Source organism: Zingiber officinale, chromosome 2B, assembly GCF_018446385.1.
Source record: "Zingiber officinale cultivar Zhangliang chromosome 2B, Zo_v1.1, whole genome shotgun sequence".
NCBI classification, from domain to species: domain Eukaryota; kingdom Viridiplantae; phylum Streptophyta; class Magnoliopsida; order Zingiberales; family Zingiberaceae; genus Zingiber; species Zingiber officinale.
Genome location: NC_055989.1, coordinates 2,456,607 through 2,476,606, shown reverse-complemented (window position 1 = coordinate 2,476,606; position 20,000 = coordinate 2,456,607). Strand labels below are relative to the sequence as shown.

At 39.9% G+C, this 20,000-nt stretch overlaps 3 protein-coding genes across 5 annotated transcripts; 1 reads left to right on the top strand and 2 right to left on the bottom strand.

Moving 5' to 3' along the window:
* Nucleotides 1-809: 809 nt before the first annotated feature.
* LOC122045064 (protein TIC 100-like) lies at nucleotides 810-8,517 on the bottom strand. The gene is made up of 11 exons (XM_042605118.1): nucleotides 7,844-8,517; nucleotides 7,468-7,539; nucleotides 7,215-7,304; nucleotides 6,942-7,115; nucleotides 6,018-6,108; nucleotides 5,773-5,835; nucleotides 5,634-5,700; nucleotides 4,909-5,012; nucleotides 4,717-4,843; nucleotides 1,766-2,508; nucleotides 810-1,387 (listed from the first exon to the last, which is right to left on the bottom strand). The coding sequence occupies exons 1-11, from the start codon at nucleotides 8,482-8,484 to the stop codon at nucleotides 1,040-1,042; spliced, it is 2,520 nt and encodes an 839-aa protein (XP_042461052.1). The 5' UTR covers nucleotides 8,485-8,517; the 3' UTR covers nucleotides 810-1,039.
* A 194-nt stretch (nucleotides 8,518-8,711) lies between these two features.
* Nucleotides 8,712-11,242, top strand: LOC122045063 (chaperonin-like RBCX protein 1, chloroplastic). 3 transcript variants are annotated; one of them, XR_006129893.1, is made up of 6 exons: nucleotides 8,712-8,918; nucleotides 8,998-9,092; nucleotides 10,240-10,357; nucleotides 10,633-10,649; nucleotides 10,742-10,878; nucleotides 11,004-11,242. XR_006129893.1 is itself a non-coding variant. In XM_042605117.1 (6 exons), exons 1-6 carry the CDS (start codon nucleotides 8,762-8,764, stop codon nucleotides 11,076-11,078), a joined length of 525 nt encoding a protein of 174 aa, XP_042461051.1. In that variant the 5' UTR covers nucleotides 8,713-8,761; the 3' UTR covers nucleotides 11,079-11,242. The 3 variants fall into 3 exon arrangements, 1 of the variants encoding a protein (XP_042461051.1); XM_042605117.1 differs by having other exon boundaries at nucleotides 8,713-8,918; nucleotides 10,742-10,804; XR_006129892.1 differs by having other exon boundaries at nucleotides 10,633-10,878.
* A 107-nt stretch (nucleotides 11,243-11,349) lies between these two features.
* Nucleotides 11,350-14,535, bottom strand: LOC122045062 (cationic amino acid transporter 6, chloroplastic-like). Its single transcript, XM_042605116.1, has 5 exons — nucleotides 14,063-14,535; nucleotides 13,646-13,868; nucleotides 12,980-13,331; nucleotides 12,265-12,496; nucleotides 11,350-12,117 (listed from the first exon to the last, which is right to left on the bottom strand). Exons 1-5 carry the CDS (start codon nucleotides 14,487-14,489, stop codon nucleotides 11,552-11,554), a joined length of 1,800 nt encoding a protein of 599 aa, XP_042461050.1. The 5' UTR covers nucleotides 14,490-14,535; the 3' UTR covers nucleotides 11,350-11,551.
* Between the last annotated feature and the right edge of the window lie 5,465 nt (nucleotides 14,536-20,000).

Genomic DNA, 20,000 nt, shown 5'->3' with positions numbered 1-20,000 from the left:
ACAATTCATCTAGTGATAGTGATAGCACTATTACCAATTGATATTTCTTTTCTGTTTTATTTTTTCCAATTTCTTGCACACGAAAATTTTTTCTATGCAGCTACTTATTATATTATTATTATTATTATTATTAAAAAAAAATTAAAAAAACCTCCATCAAAGGGACATCCTTTTCGATATTTTATAAAAAAAAGTATCCTATCTCATCAGCTCGTCTTAAATGATACAACTATCTTTAAACTCTCGCCACATACCTTAAATTTAAATTGATCAAACTCTCATCACAGACATTAAATTTTAAATTGATCAAACATGTTATAATAATTATGAAATTATAGTTCTTATATATATTGTAACAATTATAATTTTATAATGTGAATATTTGATCATTTTATTATAGTTATCAAATTATAGTTGATTTAATACACCTGACTAATTAAGATTTAATATATATATGACAGAAGATAATAATGAAAACAGTAAATTTGAGAGCATTTAAATAATTATGTTAAATCAGGTAATATTAAATATGAGATAATCATTCTAATCCTATATAAAAATTTTTACTGATCATAAAAATAATTTAAAAAAAATATAACAGACGATCCAGAAATCTAACATTCCGTTCTATTTGAGAACAATTCAATAATTATACATAGATTCCCAGTGGGAGTCCTTTTAATTAAAAAAAAATCAAAAGAGTACCTTTGATGATTAAAAAAATGACACGCCCTGCTAATTAATTTTTTAAAATAATCTTTTTAATTTGCCTATCAGATAAAATTACAGCGCAACTTAAAAGACGTAAGTTAAAACATAACTGAGATGGTATCAGCAAACTTTAACTAGAAACAGAAGTTATGAGTCCTTCCACAACATAAAAGACAACAGCAACAACAATAATAATGCATCTCTCTTATTTCGGCTAAAGCTAAATAATCAAAAACACATACATTGAAGTGGAGTTCCCTCGAGACAATACTTTTCTTGAAGAGGTCACAACAAAGTTTGCAAGTCAAAAAATATCCCTCCTATGCTTTCATGCAACAGCATCCATAACAGGGACGTGCAAAGATAGAATGCTCAGTTCTTCGATTCCAACAGAGCTTTTGGTGGCCCAGTCGATCTGATTCTTGCGGTCGTTCGCCAAAAGAACTGAAGCCAAAGAATTGAGAGAAGAGCAGTTTTGTCTCCTGGTGTCACTATACTTCCTTTTTTGCATCACCCTGACTTTTCCACTTTGGTTAATTCTGCCATTGAACTTTATCGAGCAAAATCTTTTCTGAGCATTCGTTGCTTGTTCGCGAAATTCATAACTAAATTGTTCAGTACCAGAAGAACATTTATTTCTCCATGACATAAAGGATTCCTGTAATTTGATAGGAACCTGCCACGTTGTACACATGAATGCATTTAAATTAACAGAGAAAAAAAACTGAAGAACTAAACAAGAAATATAAATTCTACGCATACGAAACTAACAAAAACAAGTGAAATGAGCATAGCATGAGAAGACTATATCTAAAAAAGTGACATCTAAGATCAAGTTGTAAGACAAGCAACACTCCTAATTCATGAATTTGATGAACTTTGCTCCAAAGCAAACTAGATGAATTGTACAAGGCTTTTCCTTATTTTTGAGTTGTTGTAGTTACGACCCTTTTGAGGCTGTTCTGAGCCCAGGAAACACACCAAACTACTAGATGCTTGTGTAGCAGAGACAAATGCGAAACTCAATGACACAAATATTATGACGTTGGCTTACCATAGAGAGCGGGCCAGAATGGAGTAAAGACAGGGAGAGCGAAGAAAAAGGGGATTTCCCGGGCTTGCTCCTCTTTGCACTTGTATCGTTATCTGATCTTCTTTGATTAACTGTACCAAAACTTGTTGGTCCTTTTTCATCATCTTCATCTTCATCTTCATCTTCATCTTCATCCTCCATTTCCTCTGGAACTGCCTCATCCTGAACAGCAACAGAAGCAGGTGCATCATCCTGATTCTCGTCTGCAACACCTTGCTTTTCTTCTTCTTCTTGTTTCCTCTTCAAATCCCTATCGAGGTCTTCTATTTCTTCTTCAAGGGTTATTTCGGCCTCAACAAACTCAAGTTGCTTCTCAATAAGCTTAAGCTTCATCTCACTAGCTTCCAGTTTCTCCTTGGCCCAATGCCCAAGTCCATCGAGAAGCGGTTTCAAAGTATTTTGAATGGAAGTTATCAATCCCCTCACTGGTCCTTCTTTCTTTTCTACTGGTCCAGACCTTCCATAGAAATCATCAAAGCCAAGAGGCAAAAAATGAGCTTTATCTGGATCCACATCCTCCCCTTCTTTCAAAGGTGGCTGCCAGAACAGGCGAACACCATATTTCTCATCATCCACATAATTAATTAGCCTTCCAGTTGGAGTGTGAAGGATGAGAGGATCGTCAGTGTAGACTAGTTGTGACGGGTCATCAGGGTCAGGCTCAGGTTCCTGGTTGATTAGAACAAATTCTGGAGTAACCTCACCTGTTCAGATATAATTATCGATAAGTAATCAACTAACTACAAGAAAGGGGAACAAATAAAAGTTAAGCCCCCAAAAGTGGGAAATGCTAGCATGAGTGATTTATTTTTTGTCCATTTCCAACACTCAATCAGAGGAAACATTGTACCATATAATTAAAGTTCGAACCCTCTTTTGTTTCAAAGAAGGTTCCTGAACAAATTTTGGATCTGGCGTTGGAATGAATGCAAACATTACGAGGAAAAGATGTAAAGATTTACCTTCATAGCCTCATCCTATCTTAAATTCTTATCTCATTGTCATCATTACAATTCCTCCATCTAAAGTTTATCCTAGCAACAATACCCTTTTCATGTGATATCCTAAAGAGAATATAGAACTAACTATTTCAGTTACTAGTATGCAGAATCAGTTGATCCAACTTAAAACTTCTCACTAAAGTCAACATTCTCAAATTTGATCAACGACAAATTAGCATTGCCTACAGACAGTAAAAGGCTTTCACAAATTCAACCTTAAACTTGCAAAGCAGGGAATTTAAAGAAATAAGGATAGTGATAAGGTCATTTGACTTGTGTGAGAAAAACTTCCACCAGATGGCAACAGAAGTTTGCCATGGAGGAACTCACCATCCTAGAGATGTAAACTTGCCTAGCTGATGAAGGCACTCCACAAGGACTACCTAGACTGCAAATAACATAACTCTCGGCAAATCTAATGAGTTAGAACAGACCTATTGGCCATTAGTGGCCAGCATAGCTTTTCATGCCGAATACTACCATTTTGCATAACTGCAAATCTTATTGGTGCCAAGATACCAAATAATACAATGACCCAAACAAACAGATGCTGCTGGTATAAAATGGTATGTCAAACAGTATTTAGCTCTATTTTTTTGGTATATGTTTGAATAAAGTAATTTACACAGTCGCCAACTCTAATAGTTGGATTCATTGTATCCTGTATCCATAACCAATATTGGACAAGGAATAAAAACAAGAAAGAATATTATTTTTCTTAAAATTCCACTATCTAAAGAAACTAGGCCCAAGAAAAGTTCAAGACATATGATTCAACAATATTTTTACTACAGAACTGTTTTATGAAGATATTGATTCATGAAATGGTTACATAGTACATATCCTATAAAATATTGTGCAGGAAACAGCCAAGGAAAATGAAAGGTAGACGCGTTGAAGATTCGAGCATAGAGCCTAATTACTTGGAAAAAAAACAAGAGAGGGAAGACAGAATGTTCATCTAGTCTACTTATTTAGATAATGAGAAGAACTGAGGACAAAGAGTTTATTCTTCCTCCCACTTCTTTGCTCAGTTTTGGATGAAAGTTCATAGAGGATGCAATGAAGTGACCTTAGCCAGCCAACAAATTTTTCCTCCCACTTTTACCACCCAAAATAGGATAGAAAAGGAGCGTGCAAGACTATATGTGTGTTTGCCTACCAATCTGGTATGAAGATTTCCTTAATTATATTTTTTAATTTCTACGACTTTCCATTTTTCCATGTAGAAACAAGACAGTGCTACATTTTTCTCCTCTGCTCTCTTTCCTATCCCTTCAATTTCTCCTGTTTATGCTATTTATGTACAAAATTGTTTTGAAGCAACCAGAGATAATTCACTGGGTGGAGTTTGACCAGCCAAGAATTTTTCTCACACTTTCTTCCATCCAAAACTAAGCAGAATATGTGACAAATTGAGTATCTCTAATTTTCCTATAATCCAATATTTTTGTCTATAGCAGAAGGGACAGCACAATGCAGTTTCAATTTTAGTACAAGTGTACAACAAACATGACCTTGAAACGAATAAAGGAAGAAGCATATGTTTAAATTGACAAAAGAAAACTGAAGATTTAAATAAATGCTTAAACTCCCGATAAAAAAAAATGAATAAATAAGGACAGGAATTTCCAAAGGCAGCATGACAAGTGCCCAAAGCCTTCCAACCTAACAGCTTATTTTAGAGTACGCATGAAATAGCAAGCAAAGGTTACACAAACTATTAAAACAATTCATATAAAGTATACAAGAAAATAAAGAAAGAAAAAAAAAACTAACAGTATTAAGCTTCTGAAGACTTATCAAGAGCATTTGCAACCAGCAAATGTCACTAATGGGTGATGCACAAAGGATTAGGAACAGCAATGTCAAAGCTGTGGCAATGACATAAATAAAGAAAGAAACTAATACCTTTCTCCCACCAATATTCAAGCTCAGCAGGCATAGGAAGCCTTAGAGGTGCTTTATAGAAAGAGTTCAACCACATCCCTCTTTCCTGATCTACTTCTTCAACATATGTCTTCCAGTAATTTGGAACCTGTCCATAATATTTATCAATATCTCCCATTTATCTGGCAAAGACAAGACCAATATTTGTCTTACATCATAAAATTGGTTGATGAATCCGGGAGCCATCCACACATCATCTTCTTCATAAAAATATGGATGCTGAGGGTCACTATAAGGACCCCTCTCTTCCCTTACCACTGATGGGAACATAAAAACACAACATGAGGTTTTAATGCACAAAGTAGACTATAATAATTTGATGGCAAAACAATGATTTGCAGTGCAATACTCGCATGGAGGTTGTTAGCTACATAATTCCGTGTGCACATATACATTTAATAGTAGCTACATTTGCTAGTTGTGCATCTATGCATGTGGAGTTTTGATTGATCTTCTTAGATGTTCACAATTGCATTTTTCCTGATTCATGATTAGAATTTACACAATCATGTTCACTGTAATTAGTTTCCTTTATCAACTCCTTACTGTTGCCTCCAATTGGCGGAGGTAGAGGCTATTGTGATTCTCAGTTAGATCTGCGATAATTTTATGTTTAGTTGTGTTTTGAGCAGACACTAGTAGTTTATAGTTATATTTTAAGTCCATGTATGTTTGCATGATAATGTCTACCTCTCAGTGCATTGACCTCAAGCCACAGATAATTCAAGAGAAAATTTTGAAGAATCAATGTCAGTTTGTTATTATCACATAACAAGAAGTTAATGAATACTATTTGCAATTCTGCATCTATCCACTTCTTTTCTTTATGAAATAAAGAATGATAATATTTTAAAAAGAAATCATCTTGGGAGATTTACTTCCATCAGGTTTGTTGGCAAACATCCGTGCTTTTGCAGCAGCTACTTCAGCAATGCCAGCATGTAACTGGAACAATGTATATATAAGCTCATTTTCTTGTAAAGCAGTTGAGCAAAACAATAAAAATGTAAAGAATACCGTTGACACATCACCGTCACAACCAGTTGAATCCCCTACAAAACGCCCAAAATAGAACCTTCCCTGCAAGCGGTAAGTACTTCATATGATATTAAATAAAACAAGATTTTTGAAAAAAGAAAATGAAAATTCTAGTCAAATGACAATCAGTGGCTTCCTAAGTATGTAATTTTGGACAATTGAGTTGCAAACAGATAAAAAGAAAAGAAGCTTTTAGTTAACTTTCATATGAAGGCTACACCTACAGAAAGTATCCTCTCATTAACTTCATAGACGCCACAACCATGCATTCTTCCATGTTTCCACTGACCAGCATATCTATATCGACCTTGTTCTCTGTCAAATAGGACGAGTAAATAAACTAAGGACCCAGAGACAACGTTTTATTAGATGACAATTCCAAGGAAATAAAAATACCCAAATAATATGGATAATATTACTAATAATAGCAATAGTATTAACAAATTGCTCATATAAGCTGCTCATACTGATAGCTTTGTAATATCCCCAAGAAAAATAAACCATTCTCAGATGAATAGATTGCCCCTCGTCATGATTTGGTATTAACGTGCAACATGATGAAACATAAACATGTAGATAGGAGAAATATCTTGCTTGGTTCCAAATGTGTTTCAAACAAATTAAATATGCACTTGGTTTTCATTACCATGGCAGAGGGTGCTAATGAGGAGGAACAAATCAGGCAAAATAAACTAACTAAAATGGCACATAAAACGTTCCTAACATAAAACTTTACCTACTTTTGGTGATAAAATTTTAATTAAAAATGAAGATAACAGCCAGAAGAGTAATTCACATTCTCAAACTATCATTTTCAATATTCCCATTCTTTTAATTCATTCCAATTTACCTAACAAGCACATCTTGAATTTAGAAGTGTATAAGTTTCTAGGAACTCATGGTGCTTGAGCAACAGGATTCAAAAATTCAAGCTATGAAGGGACTATGAGCTATATAACTTGTAAACATCCAGTACGTTATTTTGAAAAAGTAAATGAATGTAGATATTTCATATGCATAAGCGGATACATAGAACACTTCATAAACCTCATTATCTCATTACTTAATTAAAATATGTTAAGAGAAAAAAACTCACTGATTAGCTTCGGATTACTTGGTTAAAATATGTTAAGAGAATAGAAACATACGGTTTTTCTCCAAAGATCTGTATCCATTCATTCCTCTCATAGAATGGAATTTCTCTTTGACCATCAGCTAGGTATAAGCTATCCTCTATATCCATTTCCAGCCATTTTCTATCTTCTGGAGACATGAAATCACGTGATATGATTTTACCTTCAGCCCGCATTTTAGCTTCAAGCCTGTTTCATGAAAAGAAATAAAAAAAAAAACAAATGCATGACGAGATATCAGACATCCAACATTTTTCATCAGTATTAAGTAAGTCAATCTCCATGTACTTTGATCCTGGTATAGGCTCTGCTACAGGGATATCTACTTCAACAACTCCATGACCTTCCATCTGGTTTTGAAGCCATTCACCTTCATACCTACAAGAAACAAAGGTAACAAAAGCAGCTAGTAACGACATTTCTAAAAAATTTTGAAAGCATTAAGGAGGCCCATATAACACTACATAAGAAAACATTTCAGGCAGACAATAGGCAATCAGCCTTTATCGATGAAAATGGAGACACCTGTGCATCAACCAACCTGACAAGCCCGTCCTCAGCAACGTAGACACCTTTTCCATGAGCCAGGTCATCCCAAACAGTTCCTTCGTATCTTGGCAAAGTGGTTAAAGCATTAAATGATCATTTGTTCGTTTGAAGGAAGGAAATTAAAGACAAACAAAGGGGAAAATGAATCCTTAGAGAAACCCATGCTCTAGAACGGCCAGAAAGCATAATTGTTCGATGCAACAAGAAATGAATTATAAAGGAAAAGGATTGATATTCAAAATCAATGCATAGGAAAACTCAGTATTACCACCGGCAAGCTCAATAGAAAAAGCAAAATGTAGTTGTTGGACATTATAAATCTGACACTAATATGGGAAAAAGATGGAAATGCAGAATTTTGAACTCACGAGCTTCCATCCTCGAAGATAAAACTGACCCAAATCAGGAATTCTTCGGTACGATCGAGCTCCTCGATGACAGCCTTAGCGTTGGAAATGTCGTAGTGATTATCGGGGATGACGGGGTAGTGCTTCCGGTAAGGAAGGTAGAAAGGAGCGATTGCCGGGTCGCCTCCGTCCTTGACCTCATCAATGACGGCGTCCCAGTCGTCGTCGTCGGCGAAATCAGGGTCCCAACCGGGCTTGGTCATCTTGAGAGGAGCGTCATCCCACAACTCCCGGAGGTCCTCCTCGCACCAATTCTCCTTATCGACGGGAAAATCATAGTGGTCCTCCAGGGGCACAATACCCCGCACCTCCTCCTCTTCCTTCTTGCGATAGCTGCGGCTATCCAAGATCTCAGAGAACGCTCGGAAGTTTGCCTCCTCAGGGCTGTCTTCCTCCGGCTCATCTTGCTTGGAGTCGTATCTTCCTCCGCCTCTTCCTCCTTCGCCGCCGCCGCTGCCGCCGCCGTCCTCGTCGGAAGAGGAGTCTTCGGAGTCGTAGTCGGAAGATGAAGCGGACGAATATACCTCCCCTTCTTCGGAGTCCTCTCCTACACCATTGGCTTCCTCGTCCGCCGCCATCGGGTTGGCGTCGTCGTCCGCCATCGCAGGGGACAAGCTAGCAGGGAGCGGGTAGGGATAAGGCTATGTTACGTGCTACTTTTCTCTTTTGACACCTGAAATTTAGATATTATCAAATTAACCCCTTAATTTTTCCATGTTGGGCTCTTGTAGATGGGCCTCTTGTTGTGGCCCAGATGCCGCACCAAATATTTATTATTTATTTATTTTATATTTTTCTATTGAGGCCCAGATATTCATATTAATTCTGGCAAAGGATGCCTATTTCACTGGTGGCCTACCGCGAGCGAGCGAGCGAGAGATGGAGTCCATCGCCACACCCTTCTTCTCCAACTCCTGCGTCGTCACACTCAAGAGCGGATCCATCGCTCTCCCTTGCCGTCGCCGCTCGCCGTCTCCGCCGAGGAAGCGATTGCTCGCCTCCCGCGAACTCCGCTGCCAGAAGATGTATGTTCCAGGTAACTCTGCATAAATCGATCTTTTTTCTCCCCTTCGATCTGTTCATGTGGTGGCATATATGACTGTGGATTGATTTAGGGTTCGCGGAGGCTTCCCCGGAGGCGAAGGCTGCGAGGAATCTACAGGATTTCTTCACTTACCTCGCTGTAAAGATCGTTCTGGCACAGCTCGAGGTCGTTCGCTTACCTTTTGATCCTCTCTATTTGATGCCTATGCTTGCAAGATAGATAATCTTTTCCTCTACTACTTCGTCGAAGTCTTGAAATTAAAGGCGGTAGTTAGGTTTAGTTCTGCACTTGTCAATGAAGAAAGCTGATGAACTGAACGGATATGTCAAAATCAATGATCCAGTTCCTGGACTGAGAAGGGAACAAAATGCCTCTGATGTTGCCTTAGTTGTCGCCTTGAAGTGCACACTGTTGATCTCATAACACCATTGCACAAAATCTTCTTTATAATGAGATGAAACAGTTCTCCGCCTGCCAAGCCACCATTGGAACCTTCTTAGCACACAAATTAAACTGCTGTCAGCACTGTGACTTAGCCCACATACTACATGCTGCTAGAATTCAGATGGTAGATGAGTTAGTGGGTCATCATATTCACATCAAATACTTAGTCAATGTTGTTGTGATTATGGAGATCTGCCCCTTGCTCCCATGGCCGGACCTACATAGATCAACACGCGTCAAAGTATGCCTAAGTTACCATCCCCTCCATTAAAAGAATAGAAAGAAAATGGTAGAAAGAGTCTTTTCATACCATTGTCATATCCTAGTATTTATAGAAGACGGTAGTCCCAAGCCGTAACGACTTATTTGATTTTAAGGGTTGTGGATTGTTTGTGGGTCATGCTCCAATAAAGCCCGTGAGTAATTGAGTTTGATCTACGTCATGTAGGTTGGACCTGTTGAGTTGGAAGGGGATCCTATACTCCAATATCAAAGATGATTACAAGCAGATAAGAGACACTTTCTCTCATTCAAAAGATGCTAAATTTTGGTACGATTGTTTGCCTAATGGAACAAAAGGTAAAGTTGTCACCTTAGCGGCCCCTTCAGGGCAGCCCCACACTCTTTAGAAGGGGGTAAAACGATTGTTTGCCTAATGTTTCATATGAAGTAGTGTGATTAATCAGAAACTGGAGACTAATTACCTAATTTTTATATTTCTACAACCTTACTGAGAAAAAATGCATATTTATGAAGCATGCTTAGGTATTCAATTCAATTGACAAAAGTATGCCTTCAACTAAAAATTATTGATTCATTTCCCGTCTAAGATTCTTGTGTCTTCCTTTTTCTCATCAACCTTTGACAGAGCTATAATCGTGAGGCATACGATGAGTTGATGGAATTCATCAGTGGCAATTCTTTGAACGATGGGGAAAAGTTCTGTCAAAGATTGATGCGCGAGTCTCCCAGGCATAAGGGTTTAGGTAATGCCATTTTCTTCAAGAAACATCTTTTCAAAATTTTGATAAATCATTTGATTGCTTTAAGAGAGCAAGAAATATTAAAATAGGCATTCAAAAATCTTAGACTGTCATATTCTATTGTTAGTAGGAGGATTCATATAGCCGACTCCAGATAGCTTCAATAATATCTTTGACACAAAATATATTTGATTATGACGACAACAAAGATTAATTTATTAAGAGTGACATGGGAAACGAAGGGTGACTTATATGTTATGCTCTTAATTTGGCTGCAGCTCTGCGAATCCTTGAGGTCAGTACACTCAAAATTGTAGAAGATGACATGAACACTTCCAGTATCATGACTTTATCCGTGTGGCACAAGATAAATCTACTTACTTGCAGGTCCGATCTGCATATGCTAAGCAGGATTTTGAGTGGGAAAACTTGAAGAAATTAGCTTTCAAGGTTGAAACTGCCTTTGCCTGAAAATCCACGTTAGCTGACAACTTAACGTGCAACCCTCACGCTTTTTCAATTGGGTTCGGGACCGGCTATGGCGGGATTGCCTTTTTTTTGAAAAAAAAAAAATTCCTTGAAGAAGCTAGATTCTCCGAGTTGTTTTTGTCAAACTATTTATACTTATGCTCTCTTTATGCTGTGGCAGATGGTGGATGAATCTAACACTAGGCTTATGAGGGATTATGTGGAGGAAACAAGTCACCTCGAAAGTGAGGGTTAGTCCCTGAAACACAGATCTTATGAAGGGTTCTCTTTTAATCGCTCGATTTGATAGAAGGTCGCACATAGAAGGCATCATGCAAATTATGTTATTAATTGTTATGATATAAAGGAATAGAAGAAAAGCAATCATGAGATTACATAATGTATGAATTCTCTAAATTAGATCTCCAATGCATTAACCTTATATAATAATTTATTTTTCATAATTTTATAATTCAACCTTATATGTTAATCTTTTGGTTGACTTGATGTGTGAAAATGTCATCGTTAAATATCATTATCAAAATGTTTGAAACAAAAATCCTGACTTGAAATTATACAAAATAGCTTAAGAGGCCTTTGATTGTTTTTTTTCCCCTTTTTTTCTTTTTCTTTTTTCTTCTCTTTTGAATGTGTTTCTTTTGTTACAATATTCCACATCTAATCAAAGCAAAAAAAATTGAAAAAGAAGAAAAATAAATAAATTCTAAGTCACACTAATTGTGAGCTACTGCAAGTTCTTCTTCCTGCGTGGTGGATGCTATGAAGTAGATTGCCATTCTCCTCTGCGTCGGAGCTGGAATGCACGCCGTAGAAGACGTAGGCGACGACGACGAATGCCGAGAAGATGACAAACCGCAGATACGACGGCCCATCGAGCGACCCTAACAGGAAGACGTTGAGGAAGACGGAGGCTGCCGGGATCCACGGCATCAGCGGCACTCCCCAGTGCGCCGGCTCCCGGGCCTCCGGCACCAGGAGGTGAAACGCCTGGAGGACGGCCATGGCCGCGGCCGCGCAGACGCAGAGGAGCGCAGCCTTGGCGGAGCCGGCCGGAGCCAGCTGCCAAATCAGGGTGAAGGCGAGAGCGGCGGAGGAGAAGGCTAGGAGAAAGGAGAGGGTCGGCCAGGGGCTGTTGGCGGAGCCGTCGGGAGAGACGTAGCGGCGGTAGATGACGGCGTTGCCGACCATGTAGAAGACGAAGAGGGTGCCGATGGATACGAGGCTGAGGAGGACGTCGAGGTCGGTGAAGAGCGCGATCGCCGCCGTGAAAATACCTAGTAATTTAAAAAATAAACAAAATGATTAATTTAAATGTTTTTGCAATTTAAAAACAGGAAGGATTTAAAATGAAATCCGAAAAATATAAATAAATAAATAAAATTATGCATTTATTTGAAAATTGTAAAACTATGGTAGTTGACCTAGTAAAGCAGAGGCGTTGACTGGCGTAGCAGTCTTCGGGTGGACTTGAGCGAGCCAGGTGGGGAGGACGTTGGACCGCCCCATGACGCACAGGTAGCGCGCTTGGCCCAGCATGGAGACCAGTAGTGACGTCAGGATGCCAAAGCTGGCCCCCGCTCCGATCACGTACGACGCCCAGGCCCAGCCGTCAGATCCGGCGAAAGCTGCCGAGAAAGGCGACTCCGTGTTGATCTGCAGACAAAAAAAACAAAAACAAATAAAACCAGGTGACGAAACCGACGGCTGACAACGCTCAGGTTGCGATTACAGTGTACGGATAAAATAACAAACATTTCTCAAAGAAATTTACTTTGTTTTTCGGAAGAGTAGATTATTCCATTTACCACCTTGTAATTCATGAAAATTACTTTTCTCCTTTGATCGAGGTAACTTACCGAGCTTTTAACTGCATAATCAATAGATCGACCAAAAAGGGTCGAAATATCATTTTCTAAGTTTAGAAATAAATGACTGATTTGTAATTTAGAAAGTTGGTTGGGTAACTATGAAATTTTTGTTCAATTGTTCTAATTTCATAAATTTGTCACGGGTCCATTTCTCTGAATCAATTAATTAGTACTACACTTCAAAAGTACACCTGGAAAGAGAAAGCTACCACGTGGTCCCCACGAGAAAAAAAAGAAGGTTAGGCAGAGAAGGGGGGAGTTAACTTACGGCGTCGTAGGGCACGAGCATGGCCATGGAGGCGGCCATGAGGCAGTAGAGGACCGTCACCACGGCGACGGAGCCGGAGACGCCGATTGGGATGTCGCGCTCCGGGCAGCGCACCTCTTCCGCCATGGTGGACACGGCGTCGTAACCAATGTAGCTGAGGTAGACCATGGCGGCGCCGTTGAACACCCCGGCCACCCCGTAGGGCATGAAGCCGCCAGGGCTCTCCGCCGGCTTCGCCGGATGCGTCAGGTTGCGAACGTCGCCGAGCCAGAACCCGACGACGATGACGAAGAGGATGAAGGCGATGTGGATCGCCGTCAGGATCATGTTCAGCACCGAACTATCCTTCGTGCTGTGTCAGAGATTAAACAGAGTACTCAATCGGCTAGGAATTAATCATTCACGGGCAAAAGATTCGATCAATTATCTTTCGGGAAAGGACAAAAAGCACGAAACCACCACCATTATTGGCTTCGCGATTTATGAAGACGAGACAAAGCAGATAGAGAAGGACATGGCATCCGAGCCGAGGACGATGAGGGGATGGCCATACGGTCGAGGAAAGCGACGAGAAACCAACCGAAAATGGGGGCGACATCAACAGGGCTTCTCTGTTGATCTCGATCGATCAACGAAAGGAATAGGAGAGAGAGTTTGATTAGTTACCTGCAGCAGATGCAGACCGTGATGAGGACGATGACGGCCACGGCGAGGAGATCGAACTGGTTGAAGCCTGAGGGAAGGACGGCGACGGTGAACCTCCATTTGGCGGTGGTGTCCACCCCGATGGCGGTGCCAAGGTAGGCGGTTAAGCTCCGGGCGACGGCCGCGTTGGAGAAGACGTACTCCATTATCAGATTCGCCCCCGTCAAAAACGCTGCAAATTCCCCTAATCACAGGGTATCGCCGCCATCCATTTCAGATTATTTTTCTCAAATCCCCAGCATAAATGTAAAACGAAGACGAAGAAATCGTAGAAATAAACCCGTCCCGAATAAAATTAGATCGGGCGTCGATGACAGAGGAAAGGGGAATTTAGGGATCGAATGGCGTGGAAGAAAGAGTGGCAAAACATTCACTCACCGAAGGTGACCCTGAGGTAGGTGAAGGCCCCGCCGGCGACGGGCATATCGACGGCGAACTCCGTGTAGCAGAAGGCGGAGAGGAGGGCGCAGAGGCCGGCAATGGCGTAGGAGAGCACGATGGCGGGGCCGGCATAGAGCCGGGCCGCGCGGCCGGTGGCGACGAAGACACCGGCGCCGATCATTCCGCCGATCCCGAGACCGACGAGGTCCGGCCACCTCAGGCACCGATTCATTTCGGTGCCCGATCGGGCTCGGACGCGACTCATCTCCTCGGAGGTGGTCGTCACGGATCCGGCTCGCCGCCGCAGCCGCCGGGGCGTCTCCGCCAGCGCCTGCCCGTATGCTCGCAAGCTCGCGAACGACGACGGCGTCGGCGAGGGAGAGAAAGACGAGTCATCGGCGGTGAGACTTTGCATCTTCTCCATCCTCCTCCTCTTCTCTCTCTCTCTCTATAACTCTTATTTTACGGCGGAGAGTGAGGTGAAGAGAAGATGTATAGCCTTTATTTATAAAGGAATAGATAACGGCAAGTAAACGCGACGGAGAGTGAAAGATAGACAAAGGGCAATTTACTGAATCAATCCCTTGATTTTCAATTTTTACTAAAACATACTTCACTTTTTATTTTAACTTTTTTTTTAAAACAAACTATGTTTGATAAATGAACTCACGTACAATATCTTGCGTCAAAATGAATCGATAAGTAGAGAATTGATCACTTCTTTAACCTAAAATGTTGTGTGAGAGTTAAATTTACACATGAATTTCTTTTTAATGTTTAACCCCATCAAAATGACATAAGTTGATCCCTTCAAGTTCATATTTAATCCGATTTTATTTGACTCCACTTGTCAATCGGACTTTAAGAGGGAACATACGAGTTGATATCTAAAGTTTCAACTTAAATTGATCATCTTCAATTCAATATTTAATCAGACTTCATTCAATTTTGCTCTTTAATCTTACTCGAACAAATAACATGTGAGTCTTGATCGTCCAACCTTATTCCTGACTCATTAGTCCTTCCCCAATCATTTAGTCTACGATCTTCATTCGGACTCAAAAACTACTTCAATGCTACAGTTCTCACATTTCCATGATGCTATAATACCCAGAAAGCTGAGGTTCTCGGTCTGTTACAGGACCGGAAATTACAATAATCAAGATGCTACACTACACTACAATAAGCAAGAAAACTACAATGTTGTAGTACTGAAAACTACAATACTGCATATCTAAAGCATTCCATGTTTTTTCTTTGTCTTCTTGATCGCATCCTTTCAAGTTTCTTTCATCTCATGTGATGTTTTAATTAAACGTCGGAGAGCCTATATTGATTATGTTAGATAAACAGTGTCGATAAGATGACTAAAGTGTTGACCGAAGATGGGCAGTCGTGGAGAGTCCTTGGCACAAGTATTCTAACGCTGAAGTCAAAATAATAACCTAGCAAAAACAGAGAAGAAGATGAATAATCAACAATAATGTGGATACGTATGCGTATATAGATGTGTAGCCTTGCGTAGCATAGTGTAGCATCCTTTACCTGGTCAACAGAGATGATCTTCTTTTTATACCATCTTTAATAATCTTCATAATAATACGACGGTAGAAAATGCCTAATGTCAGAGTATGTCAAGTGGTGGAGTATGTACAATAGCTCTTTTCATGATGGAGAAAGGTTCTGGCTACAGGTACATATCAGAGTAATGGAATATTCTTTGACAAGTTATTGTAATTCTTTTACAATATTGTCAGATTTTACCGGCTCTTGGGTCGGGCGGATGTAAACTAGGAGACGCACCCAGGAGAAATGAGGAACTGAATTTGGAATTTGGATGTCAGACCGATTTTTGGAGCGGGACGAATATATGCTGAGAACTACACCTAGAGTAGTGAGGAACTAAGTCTGAATGTCTGATCAATTTTGGAGCCGACTGGCTATAGTCTTGGAGTCATGCCCAAGGAATGGGGAAATGGTACTTGTATGTCTAACCAACTCTGAGGCCAACCGACTATTGTCTGGGAGTCATGCCCAAAGAGTAGTGAGGAGCTAAGTCTGAATACTCGACTGACTTTGGGGCTGACCAACTATAGTCTGGGAGGCATACCTAAGGAGTGGAGAACTAGGCCTCGGATATTTAACCGATTCAAGAACGGATTTATTCTAGGAGCTCTATCTAAGAAAAATAGTTCGTTCGGCTAGGACTTCAGGGATCTTACTTTATTATTCATACATTATTCATCGTATTCATTGATGATTCCTCTTAGGCCGCCGGATCTCAGGTCTTCAAGAGACTGACATAACTTTGGAGGGCAACCGAACAAACGGAAATATACTGTCAATAATCTTATGTGATTATCTGGGTACAAATTAATTAAATATATATTTTTAAAGCATATATGTAATTTGTCTTAAACTCAAAGGACAATCCAAAATGATCTCAAAAACAACCCATTAGGGATGAAGCATGGCTTGAGTGCCATCCTCGACAACATTATACTGAATCATCTGTCACCCTTCCATCGAGATTTGCTCTAATAAATCTTAATATCATTTCTTAATCAGTATAAAATATCTATTTAGGTGTAATGTTTTTCATGCAAAAGTAGTTATACTAAGATAAATATCTTTTATAATTTATTCTCTTTCAGATAGTGTAAGATTGGAAAGACGTTAAGAGATGACTTTGCTCCAATAATAAAAATTAATTAGAGGTAGAAAGAAAAGGATCAGATTCAATTTGTCTCGAGGTCATCTTTAAATATGTAAACCTAAGGGGGCATGCTAACAAATAAGATAAACTTCAGAATTAAGGGGTGAAAATGAAAACTTCCCTTTGCCCCGTGAATTAACGATAAAATAATAATAAAATGAAACGGTCGGCGTATTCGCTCGCTCCTCATTGGCTATGTTTTCTGGGCCCACAAGTTTGTTTGTTAGTTAAAAAGTGTCTTAAAAAAGATAAAATAAAAAGTGCAAATGAGGCATAAAATAAGCATCAGGCATTATGGTGGGGTCCATGGACCATGGATCATGAGATGTGACAACTATTAGGCCTTATTTTTTTTTTAAAAAAAAACAAATTTTCGAATTTTTAAAATGCAAATTGTCACGTTCATAAAAGTTCATATAATTAATTATATGTGAAAAATTACTATATATATTGCATGCGGATAAGGTACGCGCTACGTGTCTAGGTGGGCCTCCACCCTTCCTACCAATAGCAGCAGGCTATGGAACGGATGAGGCCCTGAACAATATAACGATAACGATGAAGGTCACACATTTATGAAAAGGACACGTGTATCCAGGGGCAAGTCACATACAAAGAGGACGAGGGAGAAGCCGTTACCGTTACAGTCAATTGGATGGAATGGAGCCTCGAGAGAAGCGAAGTCAGATGCCGTTCCGTTCTGTCAGTTTGTAAGGATAACGATCTTATCCTGAATCGAACTGTGCATGCACATTTGCATGGGCGAACAAGGATGCGCATCCACGTGGTTAGAAATAGTGAGAGCACGTGTCGCCGTACAATTATATTATTTATCAAATTTATCAGTATAAAGATACCAAACAAACAACGACAAATAAATAAATCCTTTAATTTCTTTTAAAATTTTAACTAATTATAAAACTATCACGTTATTTTATTTTTTAAAAGTGTGATTAAATTGCATCGTATAATCTGACAATTTAGGGGCAATGTATTGAGATGGGCGGGAGACAGCTAGTATTCAAAAAAATCAATTTAATTAATTGAAAAATTATTAGGAACTAACTAACAAATTACTGAGTGGAAGATTATTCATCAGGAAGGTGAATTCAGTATGTCAAATTCTTAACGAGTGAAGTTGGAACAGAGATGAGAATTTTCTGAGAATTTATGAGGAAACTAATCAGATTCAGCAGGCTAATCAATGCAGATGGAGCAAAATGCATGACCCAAATCAACACTCAGTTGATATGGTTGATATTGTTCTTTTGTCCCTGTTCTGATTGTAGCAAGAATGGAAGGTGCCTAGTGATTCTAATTACCAATTGGATTGCATCAGAATGCAAGCCGATGATGAGGCGTTGGTTGATCTGATTTAGGCTGATCTCGCACCTCGCCGAAAGGGAAAAGGGGGCGTAACTCGGTGGGGTCGTCCGATCTCGTTGCCTTTTCGCTCCGAATTCATCCGGCGAAATCGTGACTTTCACATCGCGATGATGCAATCGAGGAACAGCGCATCGGCGGAGACAAGCTCACTGAGGCGCAAGAGGAGGAGGGTCACGATGGCAGATGCGACGATAAGGAGGAGCCTACCTGGCACAAGTTAATTGCCATGGTGTAGGTCAAAGTCAAGGCGGTCAACGCTAGGGTTTAAGCAAGACTTAGATGCACCCGAGGGAAGTGGCTCATCGGTCGATCGGAGGGACCATTATCCGGTCAACCATCTAAGTAAACCAGTGCTTGGTCAACCCGGTCGACAGGAGAGCAAGCTGAGCGGGCTAGGAGCCCAAGCCGAACAAGCCACCCGTCCGGCTCGAGGTATGGCGTTGGCACTGTATAAAAGAGATAAAAGAAAATTACCAAAATTGACCAGATCAAATCATCAAATCAAATCAAATTAGTATTTGGATTATTCTAATAATTCTTTTTATAATTATTAGAATAATTATATTATTTATTAATTAATCAATTGATCAAATACTTTTTGAACATTATATAGTGTATTCTCCTTAGGACAAACATCAATAAACAATAGATTTTATTACTCTCATATTATTTCTTGCTCTCTCCCTATTCTTCTTTTTACACGGTATCAGAGTCATCTCTTTTTATCTTCCCTCAACTTCTTGAGGCGGACATCCAATAAACGACGAGCCCTTTTTAATTTTTTCCCTCAGGCCTTTTCTTCTTCTCTCCTACGCGTTTTAGTTTTCTTATTCTTCTTTGTTTTCTTCCGCCACCAACCCCTTTGTTCTCTTTCCTCTTTCTTAATCTCTGTGTTTTTTTTCTCTTCCAAAAAAAAAGTTTCCTTAACAATTCTGTCTGTGGTTTTTCTCCCACAACCATCGGACTTGGAAGAGAAAAGTCTCTGACTCAAACAATTTGGGATAATAGAAATAGTGAAACAGTCGAGGAGTAAGGGGAATACCGTGCAGGTGAAACAAAATGACGACCTCGCACAACAGCCGAAAAGAGTTCGGCACTAGCTGATGGAGAGAAATACAAAAATATTTACAAACGACAGAAAAGAAAGGGTGGATTGGGAACCGCAGACCGATGGTAAATTGGTCCTTAAAGAAGCATACAAAACCCGGAGGCAGCTCGTTCGGGCGGTCAAAAGCCGAAGGAAGACCGATTTGATAATCGGAGGGAATTTCAAAGGCAGCTCTCAAACTCTTAGCATCGCCTCTGTCGAACCTGGACTCGATAGATGTGTACCAGAGCCCAGGGACGGAGACAGGAGGTTGAGAAGAGCTTGCCATCGGAAATGAACGTCGACAAGAAACAATGAAGAAATTCGATTGAAAGAAAAGACACTAAGGAAAATTTAACATATCCGGTTCAAGGGTACAAAGAGCTTACTAGAGGAAAGGTACAAAGAGCTTACTAGAGAGATCGCTACGAGCATCGGAAGAACGTAGTGTTCTTGGAAAGTTCGAAGACGGAGATGTAGAATGAGGCAGATGATGACGCACGCGAGGTTTATAAACCTCGCGGTCGATCGACCTCAGTCGTCCGATCTAAAGCCACGGAAACCTAGAAGAAGATCTCTGATGTGGCTACGTATAAAGGGCAGAGGAGAGATTAGTGGAGAGGGGGAGGGCATTTTCGTCAATGTACTGTAGCACCTTTATTTAGGGCACTGTAGCATGTGAAAAAGGAGAGTTTTTTCCTTTCCGTGTGGGGGTCTCCGCCGCCAGCACGCCTTCCTCGGCCTGC